Here is a 13,773-nt window from a genome sequence, read left to right as displayed (position 1 = left end):
CCAACCCCAGCCCCAACCCCCCTTCAAACCCCATAAGATGCGCCTACACCCGCACCTGCACCACCACCACCCCAGGCCACCCGCAACACTACCGGAAACTGATCTCGCACATCTTCGGCCGCAACAAGCACTCGACCAAACAGATCCCCGCCACACTCTGGTGCTGCTACTACTGCCGGAAGCACTACCAGCGGGCGCGGTACCGGGAGCGCGACACCTGGGCGCTGACGCAGTGCTTCTGGGTGGGGCAGATGCTGCAGCGCCTGCGCACGCTGCCGGACCTGGTGGGGTTTCGGGTGCAGCTGCGGCTGCGGCAGCAGCAGCATTCCCCCAGGCCAAGTCCAAGTCCGCCGGTGGGTGCGCCGGTAGTGCCGGGGTGGTTGGTCGAGCGGATTACCTCCAGAGATAACGAAGAGGTGTGGTCGTATGAGGAGACGCAGGCGCTGGTGGGAGGGGAGATTCGGGAGTGGTTGTTGGAGTTGAGGGCCAGGAATGTCGCCGCGGGGGAGTTTCCGGATGTGGAGATCTTGCCGGTTTGGAGGTGATTTCCTTGGATACAGGTATAATGGGCCTTGGGTGGTTCGTGGGGTTTGTCGTGCCACCTGAACGCCTTCCCCGAATGATATGAGTGTGAAGGGGAAGGAAGGTGGAGAGAGACTCGGGAGGGCGGGATGGTCGTCCTGTCAATGCTTCAGCATCTGCCGGTCGATCTGTGCTTCTTTCCTTTGGCTCGGATCGAGAAAGCCGGTCAGTCGTCAGCTCGAATCCTCCAAAATCATGCCCACTGTTCTCATTCTCATTTGTATGGGTCAAATTGCTTGCGATCATATGTGAGCTCGATTCCGCAGTCCCCTGTCCTATGAGTCTGGATTCAATGACGAGAGCTGTGTTTGTTTTTTTCATATGTCGTGAGCTTCTGATGTACACCCAACCATGATATCTCAGCAAGGTGTCGCGGGTATCTGCCGCTTAGCATTCAACAACTTAGTAGTAGCAGCAAACAAAGATCGCGGCATAAGCTGCCACATTTCTATCAGTATATCAGTAACTCAGATCACACCTACACAAAATCCGTTGGATAGTGTACCTGGCTAAAGTATTAACGTGTATATTCTCTAACCGCATTATCACTACCACTGCCGACTAGGTACCTATAAACCAGATGCAGCATCCGACAAAGTAAACTATAGGCAATAAAGCGAACAAGAGAGAGAAAAAATTCCCCACAAATTCATAGTCAATCATCCACCAACGCCATATAAATAAGACCGAAGGGAGTCAAGTCATTATCGTATCGTATCATCACATCACATCGCATTAGAACCCCAACAAGCTCCCCCCTCGCCTCCCGACATCCAACCCTCAAAACGAATGGTCCGGAATCAACTCGTATCCACCCTCCGACGGCAACGTATACGCCGCAATGATCAACGCCGCAGCGCAGAAGAGACTCACGCACCAGCTGACGGTACAGAAAATCCAGGATTGGGAAAGGACCCAACCAGGGAAGAAGCGTTTCTCGTTGTCGAACAGGTACGCCTGTCGTTCGGGAACGGTTAGCACCACCACCACCACCCTAACCAAAGACAAAGAACTCACCACAATCGCCATACTCGCCGCCTGCACAATCGCAGATAACAGAATGAACAAGCTCAAAACCTTCCACCCGGACTCGCGCAAGCGCTTCCCGCCGGACAACACGATCAGGAATGCGACCAGGCTCATGCCCTCCAGCACCACGGCGAACGACATCAGGAACCCGACGGAGCGCCACATCGAACAGAAGTACCGGTCCTCGCCGTGGCAGTCTTCGCGCTGCGGGAAGCTCCAGCAGGTGCCCTCGACGGAGGAGCAGCGGCGGTGGAGGCCGTAGGAGTAGTGGAAGGCGGGCTGTATGCCGTCATCGCGTTAGTCCTTGTCCCTTGAATTTGGATCGATAAATCAATCCAACAGAAATAATGGTATCCTCCCAGCAAAACCCCCAACAGGCCAACATCGAGGGGAAATGGAAGTGGCAAAACGGACCGAATCATAGCTAGCCCATCTGGGAATGGCGATCGAGGAGATGGTTAAACCGAAGGCTGTAGATGGTGGCCATATTAGTTTCGGGCTGCGATGTGCGCGAACAAGGAACAGAAGGGGGCGTGGTAGAGAGAACGTACAGGCTAAGAATAATATTAAGGAACCGGTGTAGACAATTGTTTTGGTAAGGAACCCGGTATAGTTGCGATCTTCCCCGCGAGGCACTAGATGAAAATCCATCCTGGCGCCGGGGGGATTTCTTGGGGGGGTGTAGTTATCGTCGCAGGTCTAACGAACGGAAGAGATTGCGAACGGCGGAGGGATTGCTGGTCGGTGCTGGTCGGTGCTGGTCAGGTATGTTCTACTGGATGGGGATGAAATGATACGACGATGACGACACAGCACGAGCCGATAAGACGGGAGTGGCAGCGAAACAGCGGAAGTAATGGAGGAACAATAAGTCAGACAACCCGACACTAACCACAGGGATGAGGGAGAGTTTATCAAGTGGTAGAGAGGGGGGAGAGGAATGCGAGAAGAATCCAAAGGTCAGTCAGTCACTCACTCACTCACTCAGTCGAAAGGACGGAGGGGTCTGTTGCAGCGAAAAATGGAAGAAGGTGGTGGAAAGATGGGTAGGAAGGACTATGGATGAGCTGATCAGGAAAGGGCCAGACAGACGGCCGGCCGGTCGGTCGGTCAGGTGAGGCTCTCTCTTAATCTAAATCCCAATGGAAGTAAGTCAATCAATTCCATTCAATCCAATTCAATTGAAATGCAACTCAATTCCCTCCACAACCCGCCCAAAAAAAAGGCCCGGAATTCATTCTGAAGCAAAAGGTAAAAAGGAGAGAGCATGACACTTCAAATATCCGCTCCCCCCCTCCTTCACCTCAATCAACAAACCGCATGCCAGCCCAGAAAAAAATACCTCACCTCATCATCCCCCGTCCGGAAACAGACCGAGTATAGTATGACATGACCTCTTCCCCCTCCAGGCAACAAGTACAAGTACCGTACAGAACAGGACAGTTTATGATCATCATGAACCCCAGTACAGTCCAACCTTGACTTGACTCCCGGATGATCCATCCACCATTCTCCATCATCATCATCCATCAGAACGCATTCTTAAGCAGTATGTCTGTTCCTCGCAAAACAACCCACCCAAGCTTGAGAAAATCTTATAGTTGCAACATTCCACCCCCACCACCACCACCACCACCACCCACCGCCTCAAGGTGGGAGGGGAGGTCCAAGCGTCTACCACCAGGACTGGCGGGGACTGTAGTTAACTACTGTTTACAGTCCACTGTATGTATAGACCAAGCAACCAAGCAACCAGCACCAAGTTTCCTTCTCTCTAGCAATTCCTCTCGCCCCTCTAATCGCCCACCAACCCACTCACCCACCCATTAAACCACCAAACCTGTACCAGGGTTCGGCGCAGCAAGCAGCAAGGGGGAGGTAGAAAGCTCAGATGAACAGAGCTTGTTTACGAGACACTCGGACTCGGTAACGTAGTTCAAGTCCATCCTTGGAATTCTTCCCTCCCCTCCCCTCCATCCAAGCAATAAGAAATACTCCATCTACTCTACTGTGCTATACATGCAACCTACCTGACCCCTTTACCCGTCTCCGTTGGTTGGTATCCTTTCCGTAATGCCGATTCGACATCGATCCAGTCCCCCATAAGATAATGGGAGCAGATAAGCTGCAAGGATCCGAATCAAGCAATCCGATACCTTGTACACACAACCACCAGTAAGTTCCAAGATCCAAGTTCTTCTCCGCCCGGCGCATTCACACAGTTGCGTTCGGGTCACGCACGGTGACACGCATGTAACCATGTAGCTATGTCTCTACCTATCCTTGACCTGATATATGCTGGAGTATAAATCAGAGATTCGACCATGCCCTAAGGACAATCTACAAATCTACAAATTTACAAATCTACAATCTACAAGGAAACAGAATTTGTCCCATCAAATCACGTGGGAGGGTGCCCATCTCCATCCTCTGGACTCGTGCTCATCATTCCATCGCCTATCTCACGGTGGGGGAGAAGAAAAGTATAACCTTCTGGCCCGAAGACAGAAAGAACCCACGGCATCAAGATGAAAGAAAAAAGAAGAATCATAAGAAAGATACAGAATAATCTACATCCGACATGAGGCTGGGGATTCCATGACCGAAGCAAAGTCCATGATAATACACGGCCAACCAGCAAGAATATTAAAAAAGAAAAATAAGACAGAGTCAGCACCGCCTCGGTGACAAGTTATGGTAGAAAAACACATCAAAGGTGGGGATGTAGAATGGAAGAGAGAGAAAGAGAAAATCCAGGTCATCAGCAAGCGGAGAGAAAGAGAGAGAGAGAGAGAGAGAGGTAACGCCAAACCCGCCAATGCAATCCAGTGCGTCGGACGCTTTCATTCCGCTCGACTCTGCTGGATCATCGCACGAAAGTCATCATTGCTCTTTTTCATTTTTGGTCCGTCATCCGGGGCGGAGCTGTCTGTGTTGTTCGTCATCGTCGTCGTCGTCGTGGTGTTGGTCGTAGGCGCGCCATTCTGCGCGTGGCTCTGCCCCTGCAACCCACCGGTGGCTCGCTTCACACCCAGGTGACCGCGCTTGCCTCCGCGCGCCCCAGGCTGCGGTGGCCGTTTGATCGGTCCAGTCGGTTGGAGTCTCGCCCCCGACTTCTCAGTAGTCGCCTTGCTGCCGGCGGTGCTCGAGTGGCCTCTCTTCTCTGCCGACTGCTTCAGCATTTCCGGTACGCTTCCCACGTGCAATCTCCGGCCGGGAGCAATCTCCTGTCCTTCCAATTCCAGCGAGGCTTTTCCGGCAGCATGAATGTCAGCGAACTCGACGATCGCTCCTTGGTGGTCTGGCCGAAGGATGATCTTGATCAGCTTGCCGTACGGCTCGACTAGGGCGCGAATCCGTGCATCGTTGACCGTGTCGGGAACGTTCATCAAACCCAGAGTACGCGCGGCCCGATCACTGCTGGAAACCTCCTCTCCAGTTCCGTTGGCTTCAACCGACGGAGATCGCGAGGCTGACACGCGAGACAGAATTGTTGTGGCACTCCGTTTTGCCCCCTGTGGCGTGGACAACTTCACTTGCAAAGGCCGGGACCGGTACTCTTGTTCGTGCATTACCAAAGCTGCCTCGGCTTCCTCCTGCAAACATAATCAGCGGGATGCAATAGTAGGTAGGTTCACACAAACGTACCTTGGAAGCGAAGACAATATAACAGAAACCTTTGCTGCCTCCGTCCACCTTGCGAGGAATGCGCACCTGTTCAACGGTGCCGAACCGCAAGAACAGCTCCTCCACGTCTTGTTCGCTAGCCTTCCAGTCCAGGTTGCTCACATGAATCTCGCGTCCTTCGTACATCGGACCATGCCGGTCTTGTTTGCGAGTGGGATCAGAAATCTTAGCGACCAGATGAAGGCCATTGCCGACTGTAGACCCGTCTAGTTGGGTGGCGCTGTAGGCTTCTCCAGACGTCTTGAATTGCACGTAACAGAATCGCCGATGCGTGTTATACTTAAGAGACGGGAAGCGGATGTCAATGATTTCTCCGTGCTGCAGTAGGTTAGCAATGTGGGCTCCCTGACTACACACGGAAGGGGAAGTCACCTCACGGAACAAATCACGAATATACTGTTCATCCGCAGTGGGGGGGAAATTGGTGACAAAGAGTGTAGACCCTGACCCGAATTGAACCTCGATGGCTTGTCCATCGATCATCTTCTGATCGCGGGTCTGCGCGACGACGGCTTCATCTCGGTTGTTAAATTCTATGATGGCGGTTTCCGAATTCCCATTTGGAGCAGAAAACATTTTCAGGCTGTTGATCGTACCGCACTGCCGACACATTAGCTACGCGCTGCACGACTCTGCAGACGGGCAGTGTACTTACATGGCGAAAGAACTGCCGGACTTTATGTTCCGTAATGCCACGAGGCAACTGCTTGACGACCACGGTCGCATTCTCGCGATCACGTTGAAGCGCAACAGGTTCAGGCGTCACGAGAACAGACGGGGTGGACTCTTCTGCACGGGCCCGTTTGGCAGGTGCTGCTCCGTTCACGACAACCTCGTCTTCCCGCTTCCTCTTTTCGACTTGTGTCGCCTGCTCGATGGCTGCGGCTTGTTGCTCTGCCTGCCGCGCGGCCGCCTCCCTTGCGTCCCGCTCGCGCCGGGCTGTGATGGCCCTCATCGCCTTGCGGGTTTCGAGGATCGCCAGCTGCAGCTCATCCGAGTCTTCGTAATCCTCGCAGTGAGCGACATAGACCTGCATGATCTTCTCGGGCCAATCCAAATCTGTCCGCTTGATGGCCTGCTTCAGAACGGCGGTGGCGTAGCTGGGGTTGGGTGTCCGCCGGGCGGCGTCAATGGTGGCTTCTCCCTGCACAAACTTGCTCCAGGAGATGAGCTCCCACTCGTAGTAAGTCAGCCAGAACTCGTAGCTGTTACCGCGCCGACCGACAAGGCCCTTGAAAGTCTCTCGGGCACTATCCCAGCTGCCGCTTTCGCTAAGATAGCGGATGTAGATCCGTTCCAGGCGGAACAAAGGGTCCCCTTGGTAGTTCCGCCCGTATTTCTTCTCGCCAAGCTCCTGAACGCTTTCAATGGCAGATCGGATTCCAACCTCCGCCACGTCGATATCTTCGTCGGTCGAGTCAGACAGGAAGGCCTGTCGACGCAGATAACTGCACCAAGCGGTATGCACTTTGAGCACTTCCTCCATGCCCCCAACATCTAGCAAACCGGTGCTGGTCGCTTTGTGCTTGATATCCGCGATCTTCGCAAAGGACTGTCCTTCGCGCTCGGAGCTTAACAGATATTGCGACCAGAGGGTACCGGAACCGGGACAGTGGCGAGTCGCACGGTCCAAGGTGGCTATCGTCGCAGTTTTGGTGTTGCCGTGCATCGATTCGTTGACAAGGTACATGATGAAATCCTCCCACATGTGGCAATCGGTCGGGAAACGAAGAACCGCGCGCTGGTAGATCGACTTGACGAACTCAAAATTGCTCAATTGCCGTTTCCGACGACTTTGTTTGAGCTCCCAGTCAAGATACTCCGTGAATAAGGTATATTCCTGTCCCAACTCGCCGGACTCGGTCGCATTGCGTAACTTGATTTCGAATTCCTCACGGGCGGAGTATTGTTCCTTGGCTGCCGTGGCGTGTCTTCCAACCATGTCGGCCATGATGTTTTCGTAGTTCGCGTTGTAGTAGTTTGAAACAAAGCCGGAGAAGAGCTGGAAGGTCTGGTCCCAGGTGGCGTGGGGCGTTGCAAGACGGACCTCAAAGAAGTTCCGCACATGATTCACCTTCTCTTGGGTAGCGTTGCGGGCAAGATCCTGGACGAGCAAGTCGAGGAAGCGATCCCACACCATATGGCTGTCGTGGATTCGCCATTGGGTTGACTCGGCTCCCCTGTGCCAAACCTCCAAAACGGAGGGCCAAGTGAAAACTTCGCGCCCGACGATCCGATCTTCCTCAGTCCAGGAGCTCTGGCTGGCATCGCCATGGGCCGATTTATAAAGGTACAGCACCCATTCTCCGTAAATGCCCCAGAGTTTGGTGCTGCCGTACTCTTCCTCCACCGATCGTTGGCAGAGCTCCATGACTGCGATGCGTTCCTCCACCGATTGTGCCAGCATACTCTCATCCTGAATCCACTCCGCCCACAAATCTTCGCCCATGGCGAAAAGCTTGTCCATCTCCTCGCGAGCGGTGCGCATGTCCTTAAGCAGATCATACTTGCGTGGATCCCCATGAATTTCCGGGTTGTTAGGCGGATAGACGTGGTTGACGAAGCCCGCGTGTAGCAAACGAATGAACCGGACGTGCGCTTCGTACGACTGTGGGTTTTCCTGTATCTGAGCAAATAAGTCGGTCGCCTGCCGCTGTGCGTTGGGGACCAAAGAGCTATCCAAGTAGCTTCGTTGGGCGGTCTCCCGGGGACCGTCGGACATCGCGATATCGAAGGAGGATCGGGGAGTGGGCGTGTTGTGGGAAATGGGGTTGACGTGAGGGAACATGGTGGAGGGTGACAGCTGGCTTTCGTAGGACTCGGTGCTGCGCAAGAGAGGGGCGCCGGGACGCTGAGGCTGGTGATGCTGCATCGACGCTAGGTCGGCCAGTGTGTCCATACCTGGAGTGGAGGGCTGTCTCGCAGGCGGCAAGTCGGTTGCCGGGGGCGTTCCGCTGCCACTGCCACTGCCACTGCCTATGCTAGGACCAACCTTGGGGCTGTTGGCGGGCGGTGACGGATCAGGCAGTTGATTCGGGGCGTACACATGTTGCGCCAGCGGCGAGGAGGTCATACCCTGCTTCGTTGCGCCGGGACGAGACTTTCGCAAGGGTTTTGGCTGCGGCGGGCCTGAGACGGGAACCGAGGCATTGTTGACAGGCGTAGACCCGGCGGTGGGCGTGGTGCGCCCGGACTGTGAATTGGAATCCTGGGGCGAAAGGAGGGAGTTGATGTCCATCATCAAGGCTGTGGGATGACGGGGTAGAAAGACGAGAGCGAAAACCGGGGCGGCAGATATCAAGCAAAAGTCCAAGCGCCAGCTATGGTGCTGACGTAAGGAAGTTTTCGAAGTGGAATGAGAGACTAAGGGAATAGACGAAGGAGAGAAAAGAAAAACTTCGAATTAGAGAGGAACCGTTGCAAGTGACCTCATCAACGAGTCCATTCCTGCACTCGTCACAACCTGGCCAGATTCTTCTTTTTTTCCTTCTTCTTCTGTGTCTTGAGGAACCGAGAGATGGAGTGGCGTATTCTTGCTTTTGAATATCCTTGTCGGTCTGGGTAGGGTGGGATGGAAGGGGGTCCGATCGTCACTTATTCGGGGCCAGTTGAGTGGGCTGGCCGACGGCAGGAAGAAAACAGAGGAACTTCAGAAAGTAAAGAACAAGCGGCGGGGGAAAATAAATAAAAGGAGAAAGAAAAAAAAAAAAAAAAAGAAAAAAAAAAACAACAGTGAAGGCGGAGGGGGAGAAAGGTTTCAGGTGGGAAAGTAATCAAAATAGAAAGTAATCCAAAGCAAAAGCAACCAAACAAATGCAAGTGATGCGGGATTTTGAAGATCACTGGTATCTGTTCAGGCCTTTGGTTTGAGTTGCAGGTGGGAGGAAGCTTGACAGGTTGGGCGCTTTGCCAAAGACTGCTAAAGTGAGGCGCTGGGCGGAGGTAGGAGAACAACTGCGGAGAGAGCTGCGAGCAACAAGATCGCGCTCTAGATTTATTTATCTTGGGTTTTGAACCTCTGATGGAGGGAGAAGGCGGGAGGGGAGGGTGGGATAGACGAAGTGGGTGGGTGAAGGGAGGGGGGAAAGAGAAGATAGTAGGTAATCAGATGCGGTAGTAGAGAGGAGAGACTCTAGGGAGGGAGGATGAGGATGAGGGGAACAGAGAGACAGTCTCCAGCACACACTACTCACTCCAACCAGACGAACTGATCTTGGTCCGAGCGATAGAATGGAAGCTAAAATGGGCAAGTCAGCGGCGGTGGAGTTTGGGCGGGAAAAAGTTGGGGAATTATTCTTGGGTGGATAGGAATTGGGGAATTAGAGGATAGAGAAATTCACACGCACGGGATGTCCCTTTCGGGGGGAGGGGAGGGAGGTTGATGAGGTGGTGAGTGGGTTGAGAGTAAGAGGGAGGAAGGGGAAGGAGACGGAGAAAGAGGAGGAGGAGGAAGAGTCGGAAGAGGATCGGGAGACTTGAAGAACTAGGTAGACTAGACACCATGAGAGGGAGAGAAAAAAAAAACACGAATGACAGGAATGGATGAGGCAGAAGAAGGCAGGCAGTGGATCGACGCGGTGGAGTTGGAGCAGTAAAAGAAGGGTAAGTTAGGGAAGGGAAAAAAATAACAATCAAATAACAATGGCAACCACCACAATTCTCTTTGTTGAACTACACACGAGCTATATAGAAACCGCTGAAACCTGTAAGTTAAGACGTATCAGGTCGATTCCAGTTCACTGATTTCTAATTCACCAGCTGTTTGCCAGTCTACCAGATTATGGAAGTATGTATACGGAGTATGCCGAGTGGTTGACTCTCACTGGCGAAGAAAGATGTTTTCCAAAAGGTGAGTGTAGTTCACCCCCACTATGAGAAATGACATCGGATCTCTTGATGGCGGATGTACTGTGTAAGTTCCCATTTGGTACATGGTACTAACTGAACTGCTGCTCCATCTGATATCGGATAAGACAACTTGGAAGTGAATGACCTCGAAGTCAATCACAAATGTTGATTGTTGGGATACACCTACCGTAAAGTCCTCATAACTACTCCGTACCCTCCTTCAAAGTGCACGTTGCTTGATGACGGCCGAGGATCTCGACTGCGATCGATTTCACCGGTTGTGTAACCGGCGACAGGGGAGGACAGCATCAGCATCCTTCGACGTAATGGCCGCAGCAGCACACTTTCCGATCTGCCGATGTCTCTTGTCTCTTGTCTCTTGTGCTGTCGCCGGGTGACCACCACTAACTTACCACCACCTGGAACACTTGACCCTGACTGACACCTTCTCCGCTCCTCCGGGGAAAAAGGAAGTTGTCCCGTGGTGTGTGACGGGTATGAGAGGTGTGCCTAGATCGAGAGACCGAGAGGTTGGTTGGCTGGCTGAAGGATTGGCTGGTGCTAGCTACACGATTTTGTTCCGGTCGGAAGACATGCAATAAAGGCATGCAAGATTCTTAATCCATATCAATGAAGTGAAATCTTTCATCATGGCATCGAGCATGGATCTCATTTCACATCCTTTAAGCAGGACAGGAAACTCTAGGGCTGGGGCGGCTGTTCCTTAATTGGGTTAAGCGGGCTGCTGAGGTACTGAGTAGGTATCCTACCTGCAGTGAGAGAGAGAGCGAGGGAGGAAAGAGAGAAAAAGGACGCAGGCTCGGCCTATGAGGTAATTGTACAGCAAGCCGTCGGGCCTTATTGGCGGCACTAGATTCCAGTTTGATCCTCGATAAGTTTCAAGGTTACCTAGTACTACTACTGAAAGCTCCCGAGTCAGCTTGTTAGTAGTTAGCCTAAGGTGGGATTTGAGTGGTAGCACATGACCCTGCAATGAAAGAGCACCGCCTGGGGCCCGGGCGGCGGCGGTCGACCTTGCCTGTTCGGGCGCTGGCGGGAACTCACTAGCCGTTGTGGCTAGTGAGGGCTACCGCTGTGGCTAGTACCTAGACTCCAGCTCTCTGTGGCGGTGTCATTAGTCGTTTGTAGTTGCCCCATTTACCAGGCAGCAGGGCAGCCAGGCAGCAAGGCAGACGTGCTCCTTCCATCCAGACAAACCACTCGCGCAAAAGCCAAGCCCATCAATCAACCGACACTTTTTTCCCTCAAGCATCTCCGGATCCCCGTTGCACGCAAATCCCTCTCTTCCCCCTCCCTTTCCCCCTCATCCTCCCCCATCATGGCCTCAATGGGTTCAATCCAACCCTACGGGCACCTCATCCGGTCAGGTAGGGACATCCGTGACAACTATCCCCTCCCATCCCCAATGCTTATATGCGTGACCCCATCCATTAACACCAAACAAACCTGCAGCCCGGACCAACATCACCTACGTGCCACGCCGCACCCTGACCTCAACAGTCATCCGGTATGCCCAGGAGGGTAACAACGACAGCAACGCCCCAAATAACAAGCCCAGCCCCGAGTCGCAGCCGCAGCAACCACCCTCCAAGCCGTCCGCCCTCTCCTCCATCAAGAACTTCTTCTTTGGCGGCAGCAAATCCGATGCTCCGAAGCCCACGATCCGCCCGGTCACCGCGCCCCCGAAACGCGAGGGCTCTCTCGGCACGGACTCGATTTTCTCGGAGGATGAAGCCGGCCCGAAGCTGATCACCACCGGGCGCACCCCGACGAGCCGCAAGACCGCCAGCACCAGCGGCACCGGCGCCACCGCCGACGGGAAAGGGCCCACGGAGGAGGAGCGGGCGGCGGCGGCGGCGCAGCGGACGTTCGCGGTCGAGAAGCGCGACCGGTCGATGCTGCAGGCGGTGCTGGACCCGAAGCCGCGGACGCGGCTGCGGTGGGAGAAGAAGATGGTGATCCGCGAGGTGCGGCGCCGGGGCCGGCTGACGCGGGCGGAGCAGATCATGCGCACGGAGCGCGAGTCGCTGGTCAAGTCGCACTTCTTCAAGACCTCGATCAAGAAGCTGGGCCCCCTGTGCCGCCAGATCGCCGGCAAGAGCATCGACGAGGCCATCCTGCAGATGCGCCTCAGCAAGAAGAAGGCCGCCAAGGACGTCCTCGAGCACCTCAAGCACGCCAAGAACATCGCCATCGTCCGCTCCGGTATGGGGCTGGGCGCCGTCGTCCCCAAGGTGGAGGCCGACGAGGCCGAGGAGGCCGCTCCCAAGAAGCCCACCCCCCAGCCCGTCACCATCACCCTCAAGGACGGCTCCAAGAAGACCGTCACCGACCCCACCGCCATCTACATCGACCAGGTCTGGGTCAACCGCGGTCCGTACGGATACGAGGCCGACCACCGCGCCCGCGGTGTCATCAACATGATGCGCCCTCCCCACACCGGTATGTCCGTCCTGCTGAAGGAGGAGGCCACCCGCATCCGGGAGTGGAAGGAGCGCGAGGCCCGCGATCTCCGTCGCCGCAAGGCCCAGCTCTGGACCCCGCTCCCGGATCGCCCCATCACCCAGCAGAACCAGTACTACTCCTGGTAGATGGGACTGATCCCGAGAGCGGTTGTAATCTTTCTTTTCTCTCATCCTTTTCATGCCAACAAAACCGGGTAGCTTCTTTGTTTCGTGGTTGTTTTTTGTCTTCGACCTGGCGTTCCGTCCACAAACCTGTATTATGTCTCTAGAACCTTGAAACCCCCTCCTTTACCCTGAAGAAAGCAACTGTAGCATTTCTCTCTTCGTTTTTATGTGTTTCTGGGCAGCTTTGTTTTCTTCTTGTCGGGTTGACATGACCTGATAGATAGGTAGGTAGTGTGTGTGTTGGGGAGTGTTTGATATGCATGGCATCTGCATGAGCAGTCACTTCTTTTCCTGGAGCTCGAATCTGTGTACAATATATTGCGTTATATACGGTCTATCCATTCCTCCATCCCTCTAACCTATTGGCCCCCTCTACCCGGACAGTATTAGTATGGCCTTACTACCGAATAACCAAGCCTTTTATACAAGAATACGAACAATACCCATGGGCAGCCCTACATAACCCAACCCAGCCCAACTGCAGCAGCAGCAGCAGCAGCTACCCTCCCTACCCGAGTTGAGGGACAGAACCATCCTTGCAAACGGGCGGTGGAAACCACGGCTCCACATGCATCGGTGGTAGCGCTCCCGCCACGCGCTCCGCCTTGACAAAGATGGGGATCACGCCGCCGGTCTCCAGCGCGAACGCGCGATGGCCCGTGATTTGGAGGATGCTGGTAATGGCGCCGGAGTGCGCCGTCAACGACAGAAAGGTGTTGTTGTCGTGGCTGAAAATGTCCTGGAACAGATCCCGGAAGCGCTTGTCGCGGGCCGAGTCGGACTCGCGCAGGCGGGCGTCGTACAGGGGGTCGGCCTCGGCGAAGCCCGGTTCGATGCGGTACAGCGGGTATTCGGCTGCAATGGCGGATTTGGTCGAGCGGCCGTCGCAGGTGTGTTGGCCGATTGTTTCGCGGAGGAGCTTTTTTTGGGGGTGGTTGTGAGTTTGGTTGCGGAGGGGACTAGGGGCTAGGGGGGG

General features: G+C 54.5%; 4 protein-coding genes across 4 annotated transcripts in view; 1 reads left to right on the top strand and 3 right to left on the bottom strand.

Moving 5' to 3' along the window:
* Positions 1-1,362: 1,362 nt before the first annotated feature.
* Positions 1,363-2,262, bottom strand: BO72DRAFT_383568 (uncharacterized protein; the record flags this gene model as incomplete). The annotated part of the gene is made up of 4 exons (XM_040941518.1): positions 1,363-1,539; positions 1,600-1,890; positions 2,026-2,081; positions 2,163-2,262. 4 exons carry the CDS (start codon positions 2,260-2,262, stop codon positions 1,363-1,365), a joined length of 624 nt encoding a protein of 207 aa, XP_040798928.1.
* Positions 2,263-4,277: 2,015 nt separating this feature from the next.
* On the bottom strand, positions 4,278-8,917 carry BO72DRAFT_187216 (U6 snRNP complex subunit PRP24). The gene is made up of 4 exons (XM_040939507.1): positions 5,954-8,917; positions 5,671-5,898; positions 5,260-5,616; positions 4,278-5,207 (listed from the first exon to the last, which is right to left on the bottom strand). The coding sequence occupies exons 1-4, from the start codon at positions 8,537-8,539 to the stop codon at positions 4,455-4,457; spliced, it is 3,924 nt and encodes a 1,307-aa protein (XP_040798927.1). The 5' UTR covers positions 8,540-8,917; the 3' UTR covers positions 4,278-4,454.
* A 2,504-nt stretch (positions 8,918-11,421) lies between these two features.
* BO72DRAFT_450195 (mitochondrial 54S ribosomal protein uL22m) lies at positions 11,422-13,146 on the top strand. Its single transcript, XM_040945195.1, has 2 exons — positions 11,422-11,534; positions 11,620-13,146. Exons 1-2 carry the CDS (start codon positions 11,486-11,488, stop codon positions 12,756-12,758), a joined length of 1,188 nt encoding a protein of 395 aa, XP_040798926.1. The 5' UTR covers positions 11,422-11,485; the 3' UTR covers positions 12,759-13,146.
* The window catches only part of BO72DRAFT_514796 (phosphoglycerate mutase family protein), a gene marked incomplete at its 5' end in the record, with an annotated part of 1,813 nt that continues 868 nt past the window's right edge, over positions 12,829-13,773 (bottom strand). Inside the window, one exon of the mRNA XM_040949532.1 lies at positions 12,829-13,763. Coding sequence (XP_040798925.1) covers positions 13,306-13,763 — 458 coding nt within the window. The 3' untranslated portion in view covers positions 12,829-13,305. The remainder of the gene's footprint in view (positions 13,764-13,773) is intronic.

Source organism: Aspergillus fijiensis (genome assembly GCF_003184825.1).
Source record: "Aspergillus fijiensis CBS 313.89 unplaced genomic scaffold BO72scaffold_43, whole genome shotgun sequence".
In the NCBI taxonomy this organism is placed as follows: Eukaryota; Fungi; Ascomycota; class Eurotiomycetes; order Eurotiales; family Aspergillaceae; genus Aspergillus; species Aspergillus fijiensis.
The sequence above is the reverse complement of the archived record's forward strand: the minus strand, read 5'-3'. Positions and strand labels throughout refer to the sequence as shown.

Coding starts and splice junctions, on each gene's coding strand:
- BO72DRAFT_187216 (XM_040939507.1), bottom strand. CDS start 8,539: ATGATGGACATCAACTCCCTCCTTTCGCCCCAGGATTCCAATTCACAG. Junction 5,617..5,670: donor TTCGTGATTTGTTCCGTGAG/GTGACTTCCCCT, acceptor AACCTACTGCAG/CACGGAGAAATCATTGACAT. Junction 5,208..5,259: donor ATATTGTCTTCGCTTCCAAG/GTACGTTTGTGT, acceptor TTATGTTTGCAG/GAGGAAGCCGAGGCAGCTTT.
- BO72DRAFT_450195 (XM_040945195.1), top strand. CDS start 11,486: ATGGCCTCAATGGGTTCAATCCAACCCTACGGGCACCTCATCCGGTCA. Junction 11,535..11,619: donor CGGGCACCTCATCCGGTCAG/GTAGGGACATCC, acceptor ACAAACCTGCAG/CCCGGACCAACATCACCTAC.